Raw genomic sequence first — 19,183 nt, forward strand, 5'->3', positions numbered from 1 at the left:
AGTCAGAAGGAAGAATCGGCACCGACTGGAGCTCAGCCACACTCTTAAATAAGGCGCTGATGACGAGTGGCAGGTGTGGCTTCCTCCAGCGCAGGAACACTTGCAGGATCACGATCTGGCAACCCAAAACATCTGGGAGCATGGACACAAATACACACACAGGGAGACGGTTGAAGAAAAAAACCAAAAGACTACACTCAGAAAAAAAAGCATATTTATACAGAAAGTACAAGTCACAGTGATTTAGTGATCATTAAAATGTGTTCAGAACTGCTGATGGTTCATCTCAGACGCACGATATGATATCCTCGTGTTGGTGTTGTTGGCACATAGATGATGACACACTGCTCTCCCCTTGTGACTGCCGTCAGCAGCAGTTATGCAGTTTATGGTAATTTCATGGGTGTAAGTTACAATAAATACATTAAAGTACTTTCTTTTTAATAAATCATATTTAATGTATACATTTTTGGTTTAACAACAGACATTTAAAGGTTTTACAGAATGTTTCCAGGGTGGAACCAATGTTCAGTCTGTTGTTTGAGGTTGACAATATTTTCATTTACACGTCACACTCGGTAGAGAGCAGCATGCTTTCCTTTCTCAGTTGGTGGTAGAGCTATGTAGACGCATGCAAAGAAGTTTCCCGGCTATGGGGAAAGAGTGTGCACTGCGAGATGTGTTTTCATTAACCCCTTCAAGTTCATGCGGCCAATGAGGTTTGCAATTTGTGTTTTATATGTTAGTAGAAAAATTAGATGTTTGTTTGTGCCAGAACTGTCAAGTTTATGTTGGTCATTGTAAAGGTCAAATTGTGAATGTTTTTTATGTTGTTGAATAATATGCTTTATTGTTTATTCTCTATGATAACAACTTATTGTGAAAACTGATCACTCTATGTTGTTTGCACAGTTCAAATGGCATGGTTGGTGCCACTTGTGTCCATTAAATGCAGTAAAAGTCAAGAATGCCTTGAGTCCGTTTTTCAACTTTGAGGAAGCTGACTTTATAATTTGAAAGTATTGGTACTGGTGTTGGCAATACTGTAGTTAATCAGTATTGAGTCGATACCAAAAGTTCGAGGATCACACAGCGTTGCTCAGAACTCTTCATCGTCACCATCATGAAGACCATGAAGAGTTGAGAGTTAATGATCGTTATTCAGGCTACAGACGATCCGCAGTGACATCTTGAACTTAGCTGATTTGTTCGTGAACCCGTGTTAAGTGTTCACATAGTAGACCCACACAGGGTCTCAGATGGATACGTTGATGCAATGCATCATGGGAGTTGTTGTTAATTCCTCCACCAAAACAGTCTTAAAGTAAAAAAAAAAAAAATAGAAGTAAAAAAGTAACTTTTACTTTAAGAATCAGTGACTTACAAATAACATCCCTTTGAATTTGCTTGTCTAGACACGTAGGTGTGGGTAAATCCAGAGCCTGTCTGCACACTCACAACGTTACACCGATAAAAAGAAATGCTGAGTTCTGACTTCATATCAGGATCTGTTAAAGTTTTTTTTAGCTAACCATAGAGCAGTGAAACACATCGCATATTCAGATGATTTAAATCATTTCACAGAAGAAGGATCAACACATCAGCGGAGACGTTCAGAGGGACTTTCAGCTGATTCAAAATGAATCCAAAGACAGTGAGATTAAAGATTAAATCATAGTAAAAAAAATAAAATAAAATATAATCAACACAGTATTTTCAGAGGGGTCAGAGCGCTGAGAGAACAATCATGGCAGACAAACAGATGACCAAAGCAAATACAGCAGTATTTTGTCTTTCAGTATCATAAGAGGCACAGCAGTATTTTAGTTTTATGGTTTTATTTTGTTCGCTTTGTCTTCTCCTGCAGCATGAGTTAGCATCAATGTTCTGAGTCATCAAAGTCATGAAGCTTGTGACAAACACCTGTTTTATCTGCCAGCTGAATCTAAAAATAATCACGGGGTTAACCGCGGGGATTTATGGGAGTTTTTGAAGACTTTGGAAACTTTATTTTGTCCCCTTCATCGAGTTACAGTTAAATATTATTGTTTGTTATAGATCATGTTTTTTTCTAACATTTCCGTGGTCCGAGCTTTTCTATAGCAATGAGTAATTATTGTTAACAACAAAGAACAACTGATCTGGTGATCATGTTGTTTGATAACGAACGTTAACGGGTCAAGGCTCCAGGTGTTTCCAGATGTTTCTGGATGTTTCACGTTTGGAGTTCCTGATTTAAAAATTCTGGCATTAAATTGCTAGAGTCAAAAACATGTTTATCTGCGATCATGAGCGCAGTGAGTTTACTGATAGACACGATGAATTGTAAGATTTATTTATTTATTCATTCATATATAAACGAATATCACCAGTTAGCCTGACCACCTGTTAAATCGCGCAAACACTGTGAAGGACAGAAATATGTTCAGCAGCGGAGCAAGTCAGCTGTTGCTGTATTCAACCAATCACAGACGAGTGATGCGGGAATTTAAAGCCAGTCTCGCTTTGACTGAGCAGGAGGCAGAAACACAGACCTGACTGACTCAGTCCGTGCTCTCTGCGATGTCTGTGTGCAGCCCGCTCTCTGCCTCGCTGTGGACTTTTATCCTGTGCTCGGCTTTCAGCGTGTGGACTCCAGTTCGAGGTAAACGTTACTGTCAGCTCACAGCTGTGGTTTCTTCTCTGTGTCGCTGTGAGCAAAGACAGTTATCAGTGACTTACTGACACGGAAAGAAGTTTAAACGAGATGATTCAGGTTCGCCCCTGTGATTTGCGGCTTCCCCCCGTTAATATAGCAGGTGGACTGTGTGAGTGTGAACTTGTCAGACTGCTGCTTCTGTTAATGCAGCAGAATTAAAAAAAAAAAAAAAATTATGTTTAAAAAATATAATAGAGCGTTTTTGTTTCTGACTAACACACAGGATGAAGTCTGTATTGTACTGAGCTGGTGTTCTATCATCACTGAGTGGAAACGACTTCATTTAGAGGGTGTATGAGGAGGATGTGAAGGGTGGAGTAAAAACAGATGATTAGAGTTGGGTTTAAAGGTTTGGGTGGAGCACTGAAGGTTTTATTAACACTCAGTTATTGTTTTTTTTTTAATCACTGCTCTGTTACAGGTTATCTGAGGCAGAGTCACTGAGCCTAGCATGAAGTAGAACAACACAGCTTTAGTGTACTAAAGTAAGAGAGCTCTGACTGTAAGTGAAACATGCTCTACAGTCTGGTTCAAGCTGAACAAGCTGATTTGATAATAAATCAAACGAGGAGCTTTGACTTTAATAACTCATCTTATAAGACTAACCAAACTAATCAGATACTCTGGTCATGATTCAGCAGCTAGCAATGCCATGTGTGAGTGACTCACAGGAACTTCTGCTCTCTAATCTCATCCATCCATACAGTTTTAACTGATGTGTCTGCAGGACAGGCGTCCGGTGTCAAAATCTGAGTCAGACCAAATATGTGGATCCATCTTGGAAATAAGCAGCTGAGTCTAGTTTCTAGACTTCATGTGTCTGCAGATCACAGGCAATTATTGCTGAGCAGCACGTGTATGTAGGGTTCGTTATATAGTTACAGAAACACATCCTCCACATTATGAGTCATTGTGAAAAACTGACAGAAGGCAGATCTTCTGCTGTTTTGTTGGTTTGCTGTAAGACCACGTCCTGCTGATCCAGTTATCAACATGCTGCAGCTTCATCTCATGATCTTCTTAAACTCTGGGTAGTTCAAAGACTGTCACTGTGACACGAAGCAATGAAAAGAAGTCATGATGACTCAATCAGAAATCTGAATCTGATTAATTAGCACAAAATACTCCATGTCGTTGCTTTCAGTGCCTTTTGCTTTTCTTTGTCTCATCTGATAATCAGCTGAACGTCTCTGAGTTGTGAACATTAGTAAACTGAGCCTCGTCTGCATTTCCTTTAAACAGATTATCAGGTGTGTGTGTGTGTGTGTGTGTGTGTGTGTGTGTGTGTGTGTGTGTGTGTGTGTGTGTGTGTGTGTGTGTGTGTGTGTGTGTGTGTGTGTGTGTGTGTGTGCGCCTCAAAAATCTGACTTGTACCTAAAATGTTCAGTGTGACTAGAAATGTTTTATAGAAACACATTTCTAGTCATGAGGGTCTGTGGGAGTTCAAAGGGTTTAACTTTTTAATTTTCCATCTGTTTCCAGGTGAGGTTCTGGTGATTGGTTCAAATCTTCCAATCATTGCCGTGCCAGGTGATGATGTCATCCTGCCGTGTCACCTGGAGCCCATGTTCGATGTCCAGGGTCTGACGGTGGAGTGGTCCAAACCCGACCTGAAGCCCGACCCGTCGGACCGGCTGAGCCGAGTGGAGTACGTTCACCTGTACAGGGACAGGAAGGAGGTCCCCGACATGAAGATGGCCTCGTACTTCAGGAGGACGGAGCTGTTCATGGACGACATGAAACACGGGAACATTTCACTGAAGATCCTGAACGTGTCGGAGGAAGACAACGGCAGATACAGATGTTTCATCCCCAAGCTGCAGAGCAGAGTGAAAGCTGCTGTTGTTGAACTTGTAGTCGGTGAGAAGATTTGTTTGTTTGTTTTTTTTTTAGCCATTTTCAAAGTTTCAGCCTCATTTTACAAACAGACGCTGACTATGTGTCTCTTTTAGATCCAAATGTCTCTGAAACCACGACGATGGACATGCTGCTGCTTCCTAGAAACCTCCAAACTCCTGATCCTCAAGATGTGACTCAGAGAAATGGTGAGAAAACACTCCAACTGTTCTCTGCATTGTTTCTATTTTTGTGAAGTTTTTTTTTCTAAACTGTATGTTTGTTTTGACCTTGTTCATTTCTACATCAGTAGGTCGTTCCAGGGTCTTTGTGGACGTCGCTTTCATGGCCTTAATATCAGTTGCTGCTTTTGCAGCATATTTTTCCCATCGCCTGGTTCAGAAACAAAAAGTGAGAACCAAACACAAACACGTTGTTGCTTCTTGTGCCCTCAGACTGACTCATTATTTAACTTATTTTAACAGAAACATCGAGAGGATGAAGGGACCCAAAGCCAGCTATGACAGTCTTGCTGTATTTCTTAAGAGGCTGATGATAATATTTCATGAAGCATTAAAATTTATCTTTACAGGATCTTCACAGCAGACTTGTTAATAATTTCACCTCCTCACTGCGTACAACTCTGGATACTGTAGCTCCTGTGAGCTGATTTATCTTTGACCTGTTTACAGGTCAAAGATAAATCAACTCAAGACCTGCTGCAGGCTCATCTCATCAGTGAAAATAAGGGCAGTACGACTCTTGCACAGAGAACAGAGCCGGCAGCACCTGCTGCACATGAGGGAAGTTCACATGCAAAGACCACAGTGTTCATTTTCAGCTCTGCTCCACCAGCTCCCCCTGGTGGTTGGGGAACATACTGCCGGTTGGGCACAGTAATAACAGGAACTGTTTATACTGTTTGTACGGTGCATAAAACAGTTACATATTTAAGTAAACGTATTTATTTGTATAAAAACTGAATTAAGCTGGACAGGCTGTGGTTAGTTTTTTAATAAAAATACACATTTGGCCTAAATTCACTGCTCTTGTATTGAAGTTTGTGTCACAGTGGGAGGCGGGTCACATATTGGCCTTAACACTTATATGACTGGGTAGCATTAGCAATTTACAGCCAGCAGATTCTTTTGTTTGTTTGTTTTCTTTCCCTCAAAAAAGGGATGGTGTGATAAAACGTTTTTTCAAGCCTTTACTTGGTATTTACTACAAAATATGTGTTGTTTTAATTGTTTGTTAATTTTCCCCAATTTCTTATTTTGTTTGAATTCACTGTTTTGCTTTTGTCTGTAGAAACACTTTGCGTTTTCTACCTCCACATAGTAATAGTTACGCAAACCAAACAAGAAATGCAACAAGACATTTGTTATCTCTTTGTAAACCGGTGATTCATTGTTGTGACATCCCTCCTTTTGATATATACTTATATATACATGTACTTTATTTATTTTTTTTACTGTTTTAATAAAACAACAAAATCATTCGTTGTCAGGTGACATTTAACAACAATTCAATCTGTCATGACAAAGATGTTTTTCTGAAAAATCACATGACAAATGGCAATTTAAAAAAAGAAAAGAAAAATCTAGAACTGTAAACAAATATTGCCAAGGAAACACCAAGCATACCAGTTAACCCGGAAAAGCGTATTGGCTATGTCATTTTAAGCCAATCAACACAGAGAGGGGTGGAGTTTAGATCCGCCCATATTTCCAAAACACACTGAGAGTATTTGAGCAACCGGCGGAGAGAAAATGTGTCAGAGAGAATATTCGGGAGCAGGAGGCAGAAACACAGTCGAGAGGAGCCTTCATTCATTCATTCATTCATTCATTCATTCATTCAGACTGTGTACTTTATCCACCATGTCTGTGTACAACTCGTTCTTTGAGGACTCTTCGTTCCTGTGGACTTCTATCCTGTGCTCGGCTTTCAGCGTGTGGACTCTGGTTCAGGGTAAGCGGATATTTTAAACGTTACTCTGAGCTGCAGTTTAATAACATTTTATGAATCAAATCAGCCAAATTAACTATTATCAATTTTCCTTTGCCGTGTGGTATTATAAGCGATGACAGCTTTCAGCGAATTACTTTGACATTACATAATAATATATTAAATGTGATGATTCTCGGGTAACTTCTCCTCTAACGAGAGGTTTATTTTCGTGATTTTATTTTGATCCACCGAACAGTCTATAACTGTGAGTGTCATGTCTGTGTGTGAAGGTTTAAGGCCGATACTGAAGCCACACGAAGCAGAACCCTGAGTTTATCACAATGTAAACAGTAACCATGTTTGTTCTGTTTACACACGTGCTTAGCAACACTTCCGGTGACGCGATAACTGTGGCGATTCGGGGAAAACCAGCATCTGGTTATCTGAAATAATGACGTATACACTAACTAAACATCCGGTTTGTCGCATGAAATGTTTTCAGAGACTCGTTTCGCGCAGCCGTTGCTGTGAAATTTACAGTTTGGAATGAGCCGCCATCTTGTTTCAGGCTCAAACCTTAATCACGTGATTTTCGTCCAATCAGGGCGGCTCTAATGTGCTGTGACCTAGTGTATGTGTGTAAATATATATTTCTATTTTTAACGTTAAATGAAATCGAATCAATTTACAAAAATTATTAATTAAAAAAATTTAAGTGGACTGGAATACATACATTAATAATATATGTTTCAAATTTAAAAAACGTGTAATCCCAAACAACAACCAATAAATACTTACACTTTAAACCGAACGAATGAAGCAAAGTCTAGATACTTATTATTCTTGTATAGCCCTGAGCTCAGCTTAATCTCATCACAGTGGACATCAGGTGGAGAATGAAGCTAAACAAGTAAATAATGACAGGATTAAAATGAATAAATTAAAAAATAATGAATGAATGAATAATTATCCAGTATGATGATCAAATGCTTGGCTGGGTTGCAGAAGATTCACATTAATAGTTAGTTGTTTTAAAACGATTAACCTGTAGCCTCTTATGGAGCCCTCCTTTGTTTTACATAATCAGGTAGTTCATCTTGGCAGAGAAGCAATGTTTGATTTGTATTGTGGTTTCTTTTTTCATATTTTATTGATATTAAGTTGTATATGTTGTAATCATATTTAATTTTTTGGCAATTATGATTTTGATATTCCCAATGGGAATTTAACATTGAAGCGTCCTTGCTCTAAGTTTCTAAACAAGGGGTTGATGACTTTGTCTTGTCTATTGTTACTTTGACTTTATCAGAGTTACAACTAATGAATCACTGTTGTAGGTAATATTGGTCACTCTACATGATAACAGCACTCACAACCTGATATGATAGTTTTTTCAGGTAATATTTAATTTATACTAATTCAATGAGTTTGAACTATTATTCTTAATTTTTTAAAAACAATATTAATATTCTAATTTTTTCACATTTTTCTTTTCACAATTCATGTTTTTGTCTATGGTTGCATTATAAACTCTGTTCAAACCTTTTCCAGTTTGATTGGACAGTTTAGTAAGTTGTGGATTTCTTTTTCCAGTTAATCTGATGTCCCTTGATAGAACACAGTGTCTTCTAGAAGTGTAGGAGTCACCTTCAGCAGCCATCGCGGTAACATGTCCACACTTTGAAATTTGTTACACTGAATTTAAAAAGTTAAGATCAGTGCCTGCAAAAAATGCTATCAAGAAAGGAGGGCGAGCTAAACCACACTGTTTATTTTGAATGTTTTATATATGGACAATACACCCTTACTTTAGCAATTTTTATAATGAATCCAACTTAAAAATATAAGACTTAAAATAAGACAGTATTTATATTATCAGTGAAGAGACAACGTTTGGTCCTGTGTTTCATACACTGCACAGTTTCAGGACCGAGTGGTTAAACCTCAGCACTTAATAGCTTCACTTTAGCTTAATAGTTGCATTGTTTTTGCCACACAAACACCAGAAACTGCATCATACATAATTATAAATCTAGACACAGTCCCATGAATGTTTGTGCCCGCTATTACAGAAGTGTATATCTGTACAGTTTTTATACTCACCGTGAAAAGGGAACTTACACTAAGTAATTAGAGATTGCTTAATGTAAGCAGGTAACCTTAAAAAAGGAAAATATTGTTTTATTGATCAGAATTTGAATTCTCGTGAAGAGCCTTCTCTAAAGGCAAAAAGCAGATTTAAAACTAAGCAATGTATAATGAATATGTTGTTTATCCCTCCCTGTAGAATTAAACGGAGGGATTTCATATATTTATAAAAACAAAATAGTTTTACTAAGGATAAAAATTCATTCTAATCTCAAATGTCTTCAAATCTTTTACGTTTTTGAGCATTTATTGCTAAGATACAAAATGTAAATCTTACCTTATATTTTATACCAAAAGAGCTCAAAAGGGGAATAAATAAATGAAAAATAAACCCAGAAAACAACAAAGAAATGTAAAAAAAAAAAAAAAGTAAAAAGCTTACGCTTAGAAAGAAAAGAGACTGGATTTCTTTAAGTTTCATGAAGCTGTCTCAGGAGTCCCAGGTTTTTTAAGCCATAGTGGGAGTTTTCCCTTAAGAGGGTTGTTGACACACTATTTATCATGTGCCTCATCACATGAGCCAAGATGTGAAAAAGAGTGTGGGTCATTATCACCACATGTTTCAGGTGAAACCGCTGTGAGACCTTGCCTCATCCTATCATGTGATCCATTGAAATCGACTGACGCAAGATGTGAGTGGGCGTTAAGGTGTCTGGGGAGGGATCTCAAAACTGGATTATAGATGGCAGAGAGTTGGTGTCGTAAACCCCCGCCTCTGTTCAAAGATGGTCGCTCACAGTGGACATAGATGGCGTCTTTCACTCCTCTTTCAAACCATCTGTCTTCTATGTCCAATGTGTGAACATGGATGACTGACAACTTACACAGATATAATGAACATTTAAATAAAGCTCAATCCAAGTATAATCCAGTGATACATTAATGAAATTAAAATATTTACTGTTTATAAGGCAGCAAAGCGTTTCTCTTTATTAAAGACACAAAGCTGAGCCTGACACATTTAATCTCATTACAAAGTTACAGGCAACAGTTCATCCTTGGGGGTGGGACATAAATATTAGATGGTAATCCAACCAAGACGATGAGATATTTCAGTCCAACAGAAATCAGCATTCTCTCTTTATAAAAAAAAATCACATATTTAAAAAAAAAAAAAACAAATTGCATGTTACATAACAAAAAGAACATGACTTTGTTTATTCCCCGAATCCAAACGTTCCTTACATAAACGCTTGAGTTGAAGACAGTAGGAATGGTTTTGGTTCTTCGAAGAGGTCTTCTCCAGGTCTAAATACTGACAGGAAGTCGCAGGTATTTCAGCTTCGAGGTGGTCCTGTGAGTCGCTGAGCCACCCTACCAACATGGTTTATTAAGAGCCAAAGTGCCACAGTGTGAGTAGGATGTTCCAGGTGTTTCAAATAAGAGTTAAAGCATCCGCACGAACATAAAACGGGAAAAATAATTCTGGCAGCCTTTAACGCAAGGGCTTGAGACTACGATAATCTGGATGGCTGAAAACCTTCACAGATATGTCACTACTTCATTTAAACTGAAGGATTAAACAGTTCTTTTTACCAAATATACTGAGGAGTAGTTGTTTCATTTAATTTGGTCCCAGAAACACTTCTGCGGTAACAGCACAAAGACTCATGGGGCTGTTAATGATCTTCAGGTCTTCACGGTGTAACTCTACAGGGGTCTGTGGGAATTCGGGAGGTTTAATTTTCCATATTTCCAGGTGAGGTTCTGGTGATTGGGTCAAATCTTCCAATCATTGCTGCTCCGGGTGATGATGTCATCCTGCCGTGTCACCTGGAGCCCACGTTCAATGTCCAGGGTATGACGGTGGAGTGGTCCAAACCCGACCTGAAGCCCGACCCGTCGGACCGGCTGAGCCGAGTGGAGTACGTTCACCTGTACAGGGACAGGCAGGAGGTTCCCGACATGAAGATGGCCTCGTACTTCAGGAGGACGGAGCTGTTCATGGACGACATGAAACACGGGAACATTTCACTGAAGATCCTGAACGTGTCGGAGGAAGACAACGGCAGATACAGATGTTTCATCCCCAAGCTGCAGAGCAGAGTGAAAGCTGCTGTTGTTGAACTTGTAGTCGGTGAGAAGATTTGTTCAATCCAAACTGAACTTTCAGACTTGGAATCATGCTTTGTGTATTATTTTAACTCATTTCCAAACTTTCAGTCTCATTTTATCAGCTTATTATAACTCTAGTGTTTATGGTCTTTTTAGATCCAAATTTTGCTAAAACCTCCACGACGGAGACGCCATTGCACTTCCAAACTCCAGATCCTCAGGACGCGACTCCAGCAAACGGTGAGAAGTCAAATTTTCTCTGTCACTTGTGTTTTGGTGACATTTTTTTGTCCATTTGTGGTAACCTTGTTTATTTCTCGTCTACGTCAGCAGGTCGATCCAGGGTCTCTGTGGTCGCCGTTGTCATCACCTTCATGTCGGTTCTGGTTGTCGTCGCTTTTTCTGCATGTTTCTCTCGCTGCCTTCATCAGAAATTAAATGTAAGTAAGAAACAAATAAAACACAAACATGTTGTTGCTTCCTTTTAGACTGACTCATTATTCAATTTCTTTCAACAGAAGCTTTCAGAAGGCAAAACGACCCAAAGCCAAGTATAACTATTCCAGGTGCCTTGCGAACGTTGGTGTTAATGGAGCCGAGACCATTTGAGATTTATCTTTCCTGGATCTTCACAGTCAGGTGGGAAATTTAAACCAGCAGCCACTGGCAGACACTTGGGCCAAGCAGCACTGAGGTCATCATAAAGGCAGTGGATTTTATTTATCGAGCTCATTTTCAAAGAAAAAGAACATTTAAGGATTTAAGGACTTCCTAGTCCCTTTAATGCAAGACTGAAGAAAACCTCCTCTGCTCAAGATGTAGAAGGATGAAGATCATATTTATTTTTATGGATTTGTATTAACTTGAAGACTTAAAATTCTAACTTATTAAAGTTTTACACCTTACTAGTTAAGGACAAAGTAATTCTTCCTAAAAGCTACTAGTGATGGACAAATTAAAAGAGGAAGTCCTCCCTGAAATCGATTTGCTGCTTTATTTATAAAGTTTTATTGGACATTTCCAGCTCAGTGTGTTGGAAAAAGATTTTTCTATCAGTGTGGATCTTGGAGATGCAGAAGATTGTAAAAACATCAACAGGATTTGATGTAACCATAAAGTTTGGAAACCACATTCAGGACTTTTTGTTTCTTCATGTTTACCAAATCAGTTTAATGCAAGTCTGAATCAAAACAGGTCGGTTATCGTGACACTGATGTGGAGAAAGTGTTTACTTACAAAGGCTGTCCTGGATGACATCATGTAACTGATTTTCACATGAGACTTTATGTTTTTAAACTAATTTATCAAATTTAGCTTGAAATTGGCTGGTGGGCAGATCTCTACGACAGAGTCAATGCATTTCTTAAGCTGATACAGAGCTCCGGTTTATGTAAGGAAAACTAGAAGTGTCTATATTTTTTCATTTTAAGTTACAAAATAAAGATACAAACAGATTCTGATTTAAATTTTTGTTGCAGTTATCAGTGATAATTTCATCATGTACATTTGATCTACCTCTGGTAAACGACACAGCTAGCTCCCATTCTCCTTGTTTCTCATGGAAATGCAACAAAATATCAGCGCTTATAAAAGAGTAGAGCAGACATGTTGTGATTAAAGTTGTGTGTCTTTGTGCATCTGTTCTGTTGTGTACAGATGGATACTGGGACTGTTCACAGTTTTGAAGATTTTATATAAAGTTCATTCTCGGATGGATTTAAATAAAGTTATTTTTTATATGAATACAGTGACTGTGTGTGTGTACTCATATTCAATGGACTACTTGCACTAACACTTCCGCGTTCTATGTAGTCCTGCCCCAGTGCTTCCGGTGCGGTTAAACCATGGCGACGTTCTACACTCGCTGCCTACAAGAGCTCCAAAAATTGAACATCACCGATGTTCATCGGATTTGCAGAGTGATGACTACCCCCGCCAGCAAATTAGATAAAGGATTTAAGTTATATGCTGCATCATATATACACAACTACGAAGGTAAGAAAACGTAAATTAACCGACAAAGAAACGCTAGCTAACGTCAAATGCAAACACTACGTTACTCCGCTATGTCCTTCATTTGATGTCAGTTCTCTACATTACATGTTTTCTTAAACGGTGTTTTATGTCGTCCTAAACTATAGTTGAGGTTTTCTTAACTAATGTCACTTTTGTAGTTAGACACTGTTATAATGGCGTTAGGTAGTTGGCTAACTATGGAGGTAGTTAACTACCTAATGCTACTCTTGCTAAGTGTAAAATATATATGTTTAAGACATGCTGAAATGAGTAATACAGAAATAATGCTAATGGTACTTGTATCTTTATTCAGTGTCCAATAAAGACAGGTTGTCAGGGGAGGTCGGTGTGAGAGCCCTGTGCTACAGGTCGATGAGGAAGAGTGAGGCACCACACAGACTAAGTGTAGGCAGGAAGCTGTGTAAAGTTGTTAATCCCCGTTCAGTGGGGTTCAGTTCATTTAAGCATTAGTTAAGTTCATTCCTAAAGGCCCATCAACTTGAATGTTTTCCTTGTCTCCCTGCTTTATCACTCCTAATTTGACTAGTCAGATAGTTAAATCAACGTGTGTTTGGGTGATCAGAAACATTTGACAACAAGTTAATACTGCATATATACACAATCTAAGTTATTACAGTTATCAAGCATGGTTAAGTTGTTTTAATAGGGAGAGAAGGAAACACTAAGCATTCAGGAGGGTGCGTAACCATAACACTGAACTATGTTCCTGTTCGGCTCTTCCATGAAGATGTTACATTTTTAATTTTCGTTCTTTCTTCTTAGATTAAGCTTCTGGATTCATCGCCGGTGATACTGACACATAGCCAGTGCTCCTGTGTGGCAGGCGCTGTTATGTGCAATCACACAGTGGCACTGCTCTTCCAAACAGCACACTACTCACAACTCAGAGTGCCGGTTGTCCCCCCTGTGCATAGCTGCACGGAATCTGAACAGCAATGGCACAAGCCACGGACAGTGGTAATTTAAATGAGGTTAAAGTTTTTGAATTAGTCCATGTTTACATATGAACAGCAACACCATCCATAGTAAATGTGTCTTCTGTTAGGGTGTGAAGCCAGGACCCATCAACTCCATGATCTTCACTAAGCCGGTACCAAATAGGATGGCCCAGACTGGAGTACGGTAATTACATTTGTAAAATTTGGTTTCATGTGTTACAAATGTATGTTGCTATTTTTTTCATACATACATGTGTCAGAATAGGTATTAATTTACATACAACATTACACTTTCTGAAGACGGCTAACTCAGTCATGTACATATACATCCCAGTCTCTAACTTATGCACCACTGTTTTACACCTTTTAGTTTTTAGTTTAGTTGTTGTTCAGTATAACAACCTTCTTCCTTACATTATTGTCATTGATGTTTTCTTTAGGAGTGGCTTCTACAGAGGCATGGTGGGTCCGTTACCAGATCCCTGCTTGTTCAGAATAACGGAGGCATATGCAAAATTTAATATTGAGGACAGGCCACTTGTGACCACAATGAACATGAGACCTGACAAGCCCCTTGTGGAAAGTGCCTTTGGGCTGGTGCAGGAGGGCAGTGTTCTGTCATATCAGCAGCCGGTTTTGACAACCCGGTACATCACACTACACCGCGATGCACCACCAACACCGCACTTGCCTCTGGAGGGGTATGACATCTTGCCATCAGATTGTGTGTTTGTGTGCTCAGAAGAAGAGCTTCTGCATCTGAAAAGCTTGTCTGTAACTCTGGAAATGGCTCACAAAATAGAGGAAGCTACACGTGAGCAAAGCTCTTCGTCTGAGTGGCATCAGCTCCGCAGGCCCAGAGTGACTGCCTCTAGGTTTCGGGAGGTGTGTCACGTCAGAGGCCAGAGCTCGGCCGAGTCACTAGCAGAGCGTATATTGAAGGGAACAAGGCAGACAGCAGACATGAGGAGAGGAACTGAGATGGAGCCTGCAATAGCAGCAGAGTATAGTAGGCTAATGAATGTTAACTACTCACCCTGTGGTCTGGTCATTCACCCCATTGCTTGCTGCATCTCCTGATGGTGTTGTTTTTGACCCCAATGAATACCCCCAGTTTGGCTTCGTCGAATTCAAATGTCCCAATGTACAAAACTTTATTGACTGCAAATATGTGCAGATGGAATGTGGTACCCCTAAACTAAAAAAAGAGCCACGCATATTACTGGCAAGTGCAAGGACAACTGCTCATCAGTGGGATGCAGTGGTGTGACTTTGTTGTGTGGGCACAAGAGGACTACCTAGTGCAAAGAATATACATGGATATAGATGTGCACAATGCAATCAGAGAAAAGGCAGACTATTTCTTTTTTTACATATATATGCCAAGATACCTGTGTTTGAAAAAATGAACAGTAAAAACATAGCAAAAAGAAAAACAGATCCTTCAGGCTGGCTGGAACAAAATAACTGATGTTCTATTTTCAATATATTTCATGAATTCTTTTGTTGTTACATGTTACCTTTATGTGACATCAATAAACTGTTATTTAAGCAATGGCATCAATTTAATTTTTAAAAACACACATTAAAACGTTGAATTTGTGCAGAACTTATTTACATGGTAAGTATTTAAAACTCCATGCCTAGCATACTGATATACATTTAGACAATAACACAACTGAACTGTAGAAAATGACAAATGGTATTTTTGATGTTCCAAAAGCTCAATGTCACTTATGATTTTAAAACGATTTAGTGATTTACTTTATAATTTTGATAAACAGTTTTGTTGAATCTGAATAGTAATATAGTAATATAATTAAACAGTATTATTAACATTAAACATTTGCAATGAATTTGAATTATCAATAACTGAAACTCAACTATCAGCACTCAAGTACCAGTTCTGTAATCAAGTATTGTCAGCTGAGAAGGAAGAAATGCAACTGTAGTGGCCTCAGCTGCAGGTCATTTTCCATAAGTTACTGGCACTGGTGTCTTGGGAAAAATCCATCTTGTCTCACTTAACCCATTTTTTAACTAATGCTGTGTTCTGGTAATTTGACAGCATACATGCCACTGCAAACAGTTGGTTGATATTATAAACATGTGACATGGTAATGATGCTATCAAAAAGTTTGTTCTGTTTGATCCTCCTAATGACTTGCTCCACATGTACCCTGAGTCTGGCTATGGCCTGCGTCTCCTTAACCTGGTATGCTGGCATCTGCTTCTGCTTAGATAGAAAAGGTGGGCAGTACACTTTGCATTTACAACAATCAGTGATTAGGAAGCCCTTATCTACCATCACTGCCATGTCTTCAGTCAACTTCTCAGCAATGCCTGATTGTTTGAATAGTTCCTTGTCACTAACCGAACCAGCATACAGATTAGAGATGAATGTCACTGGACCATGTGGAGCTATGCCAACCAGGGCTTTCATCATGCAGTGGGATTTGTACGAAGAGTACATTTCACTTTGGAGAAGTGGTGAGGATGGTGTCTGACACCTCAGCTCTGTACAGTCAAGGATCATCTGGGTGTCTGAGAAATCTTTGAATTCCTCAGGGAGGTAAGCTTGCACTTCTTCACGTGTAAGCCAGATGCACTGAGACCCCAGTGCAGTGGCAAGAAAATTTGTCCATGTTGCAATAATGCGGCTCACTGTGGACTGGTGTATGTTAAATCGGTGTGCCAGGTCCCTCTCCTTCAAACCAACTGACAGGAAAACCAGGAAAAGAAAAAACTCGTCAATTGGCTGTAGCAGCTGCCTCTGGAAGGTGAAAACAAAAGGGAAAATGTTACTCCTTAAGCTATGAACTAGTAAAATTATTCTTTTCTTGGCTAAATGTTTTGTAATGGTTAGGCATACCATACTGTACCATGGGGTAAACAATGAGGTGCTGTAGTGCACAGGTGTATGTATGTAAAGGATACTGAGTCTAGCATACATACACCTGTGTATGTATGCTACTGTACATAATGTAATGTTATTGTACATAAATACAATAACATTACACCTCTAGTTCTAACTACCAACAAACCCATAACCTACTGTTGATGTGCGTGCAGGTGTCAACACTTCTTCGTTCCGATTGGCAGCTGACTTGGCTCTTGAAACCCGGATCATTTTATAGATGCAAGGCTCAATCAAAACCCAGAATGCCATCAAATGATCATAGCTTGGAAATCTATTCACGAGAGAGCCATACATCGTGTCAATCATTAATTAACATTACACACTGACATAAAAATAATGTGAACTGTGACAAATATGCTAATGGTATGCTGTATAAAATAGTCTGATTAAGAGTATTTGGTGTTGTATTCTACCTGTAGCATTAGGATATCGTTTAAATACTAAAGCATCTACATAAAACATACAATCAGCAGAGAAAAAGTAAATATCTATTTTGTTTTCATTAAGACTGGAAAAACTTTCGAAATTTAACTGATGGTGACCTTGGTATATTTTAAACAGTTAGCTTGAATAGAACTTAGGTGTACCTGGTATAGAATCGGATGTCAGTGTCGGAGCCAGCAAAACGCTGTAACCCAAATTCTCGCTGGACACGTAACTCCTGTATTTCCTTCCTCAGAGTCTCCACGTCTTTGGACAGGTCTTCTGCAGCTGATGCAGATATGTCCAATGCAGACGGCTCAGGGACTGAGCAGTAGTCATGATCTCTTGTAAGACTTTGCTCTTCTTGATCGTCAGGAGGAACTAGTTCAGGGCGTCGCTCCGTTCTCTCCCAAACACTACGCCGCGGTGGTTCAACTTTATAGCCATTCCACTCAAAAAGTGTTGGTACAGCACCTTTAATAAGCCTCCTTCGACCATCGAGGGTTGTTGGCTCTATGAGTTGATCACTGGCAAAGTGTCTGCAGCAGACCCTGGTGTGAGAGGTGATCGTGAAATGATCCCGGCGTATGTTTATCGGCCATTGTCTTCTCAAGTCGGAATGGGTCGGAAAGGCATGAAAACTTAGTATGCCGTTAAATTTGGCTGAAGCTGAACAAAGTGGGACACAGCAATGCTCGGAGTATTTCTTCTCCTGTTTTTGAAAATGTTCTGTTTTAAATACTTTCCTTTTTATACTCATTCTGAAGCGACATTAGCATAGCTACCGATAGATAAGCAAACGTACCGGAAACGCACAAGCGGTACTATTTGGAAACGGAAATACGTCACATGCCCTAGTGCAAGTAGTCTATTCTCTGTGAATATCTATTTTAAAATCATTGGTCTCACACGTGCTTTTTTACACCATTTGAAGCAGAACCATCATCTGAAGCTTTGTTTTTTGGAATTTACATGTCCTGTACAGTTTCTCGCTCTGTGGCGAGCTAGTTTTCCTCGCTTTGCATGCAGTTTAAAGACAATCTGTGACCCTCCCTGCTTCCCTCACAGCCTCTATGGGGGAAAACACTCATATTACTAATAAGACTTACAGTAAAATATGATTGCTCACAAGAGTGACACAACTCCTGTTTTTCCCATGCATTATAATTTTACTAAACTTTAGGCAACATTACAGCATAATGGATGAGAAAATGTGCGAGGGAGGATAAATGCTTAGGCGAGACAGTCTGGGAAGAATAGTTTCTTGTTTCACGTGGGTTTTTATTCCACATGACTCATTATTTTAAGATCTTTAGCTGATAATGTTTAGCACCTTCAGGCGAGTGTTGTTGTGATTTGGTGCTATATAAAAAACATTGAACTGAACTGAACTGAGAAAATAATGAACTCAGTGTTTTACACTCATCTCCCTCAGTCATAATGTGACTCGTATATTAGTTCAAATGGAACAGTAAGAATTTACTTTCATAAATTCAACCTCAAATTTAGCTTGGATCTAGCCTGGAGCTGTGGTCGGCTTCCCAAAAGAGAGTAAGCCTCCTGGCACTTCACAGAGTTTTATATGAGAATGTTCATCTTTCTATCCAGTTAAATCTTGTGGGGCGAAGCTTGTTTTGCAGGCCCTGAGCTACGAGGTGGCCATGACGGATATCAGGCGCCAGTTATCGTGTCTACAGCTGGCCCTGAACATTCCTTTATACTGATATATCTGAAGGTTTCTAATTATTCAATCAGTAAGAAGCTGAAGATTCTTTTAATCCCAAAGAAAAATCAAACCCAACTAAACACGCGGTTTTAGAAACACGAGACTAATTAAAAGCCACTCGAGTTATAAAATGAGGAAGAGTCAGACTGTGACAGCTAAAAGATTTACGGCATGAACACTGTGATTGAAACCTCCCCATTCACAGCCTGGATGTTCACATGAGCGGTAAGGAGGGGCTGCATCGTTTATTAGTAGGAGGCAGACCTGACTGCAGCTGTACAGAAGAAGAAGAAGAAGAAGATTTGCTTCTCTCAGCCACAGACTGTCTGAGCTTGCTCTCATCATGTGTGTCTACAAATCGCACTTTGAGGACTCTTTTTTCCCTTTTCCACTCTGGACTTTAATCCTGTGCTCGGCTTTCATCGTCAAGACTCCTGTTCAAGGTAAAT

The 19,183-nt window shown here is 39.3% G+C and overlaps 5 protein-coding genes across 11 annotated transcripts in view; 4 read left to right on the top strand and 1 right to left on the bottom strand.

Annotated features, from left to right (window-relative positions):
- The first annotated feature begins 585 nt into the window (after positions 1-585).
- LOC146673808 (myelin-oligodendrocyte glycoprotein-like) lies at positions 586-5,955 on the top strand. 5 transcript variants are annotated; one of them, XM_085391863.1, is made up of 5 exons: positions 2,524-2,644; positions 4,181-4,558; positions 4,651-4,743; positions 4,848-4,945; positions 5,020-5,951. In XM_085391863.1, the coding sequence occupies exons 1-5, from the start codon at positions 2,563-2,565 to the stop codon at positions 5,056-5,058; spliced, it is 690 nt and encodes a 229-aa protein (XP_085247989.1). In that variant the 5' UTR covers positions 2,524-2,562; the 3' UTR covers positions 5,059-5,951. The 5 variants fall into 5 exon arrangements, with proteins under 5 accessions (XP_085247972.1, XP_085247989.1, XP_085247981.1 ...); XM_085391855.1 differs by having other exon boundaries at positions 4,845-4,945; positions 5,020-5,945; XM_085391846.1 differs by lacking the exon at positions 2,524-2,644 and adding an exon at positions 586-719 and having other exon boundaries at positions 4,845-5,941.
- A 207-nt stretch (positions 5,956-6,162) lies between these two features.
- On the top strand, positions 6,163-11,348 carry LOC146673809 (myelin-oligodendrocyte glycoprotein-like). 2 transcript variants are annotated; one of them, XM_085391875.1, is made up of 5 exons: positions 6,163-6,508; positions 10,335-10,712; positions 10,847-10,930; positions 11,021-11,130; positions 11,209-11,348. In XM_085391875.1, exons 1-5 carry the CDS (start codon positions 6,307-6,309, stop codon positions 11,245-11,247), a joined length of 813 nt encoding a protein of 270 aa, XP_085248001.1. In that variant the 5' UTR covers positions 6,163-6,306; the 3' UTR covers positions 11,248-11,348. The 2 variants fall into 2 exon arrangements, with proteins under 2 accessions (XP_085248001.1, XP_085248006.1); XM_085391880.1 differs by having other exon boundaries at positions 11,024-11,130.
- Positions 11,212-14,747, top strand: LOC146673810 (uncharacterized). 2 transcript variants are annotated; one of them, XM_085391815.1, is made up of 6 exons: positions 11,212-11,329; positions 12,503-12,685; positions 13,020-13,111; positions 13,490-13,684; positions 13,773-13,849; positions 14,106-14,747. In XM_085391815.1, the coding sequence occupies exons 2-6, from the start codon at positions 12,535-12,537 to the stop codon at positions 14,743-14,745; spliced, it is 1,155 nt and encodes a 384-aa protein (XP_085247941.1). In that variant the 5' UTR covers positions 11,212-11,329; positions 12,503-12,534; the 3' UTR covers positions 14,746-14,747. The 2 variants fall into 2 exon arrangements, with proteins under 2 accessions (XP_085247941.1, XP_085247934.1); XM_085391808.1 differs by lacking the exons at positions 11,212-11,329; positions 13,020-13,111 and having other exon boundaries at positions 12,533-12,685.
- Positions 14,748-15,675: 928 nt separating this feature from the next.
- Positions 15,676-17,770, bottom strand: LOC146673811 (uncharacterized). Its single transcript, XM_085391799.1, has 3 exons — positions 17,173-17,770; positions 16,721-16,856; positions 15,676-16,438 (listed from the first exon to the last, which is right to left on the bottom strand). Exons 1-3 carry the CDS (start codon positions 17,766-17,768, stop codon positions 15,686-15,688), a joined length of 1,485 nt encoding a protein of 494 aa, XP_085247925.1. The 5' UTR covers positions 17,769-17,770; the 3' UTR covers positions 15,676-15,685.
- A 1,278-nt stretch (positions 17,771-19,048) lies between these two features.
- LOC146673812 (myelin-oligodendrocyte glycoprotein-like) overlaps positions 19,049-19,183 on the top strand; it is a 142,304-nt gene continuing 142,169 nt past the window's right edge. Inside the window, exon 1 of the mRNA XM_085391988.1 lies at positions 19,049-19,177. Coding sequence (XP_085248114.1) covers positions 19,078-19,177 — 100 coding nt within the window. The 5' untranslated portion in view covers positions 19,049-19,077. The remainder of the gene's footprint in view (positions 19,178-19,183) is intronic.

This window comes from Rhamphochromis longiceps, linkage group LG3 (assembly GCF_057381845.1).
Source record: "Rhamphochromis longiceps isolate RC_006_pf linkage group LG3, R_longiceps_female_GT1.1, whole genome shotgun sequence".
Lineage (NCBI taxonomy): Eukaryota > Metazoa > Chordata > Actinopteri > Cichliformes > Cichlidae > Rhamphochromis > Rhamphochromis longiceps.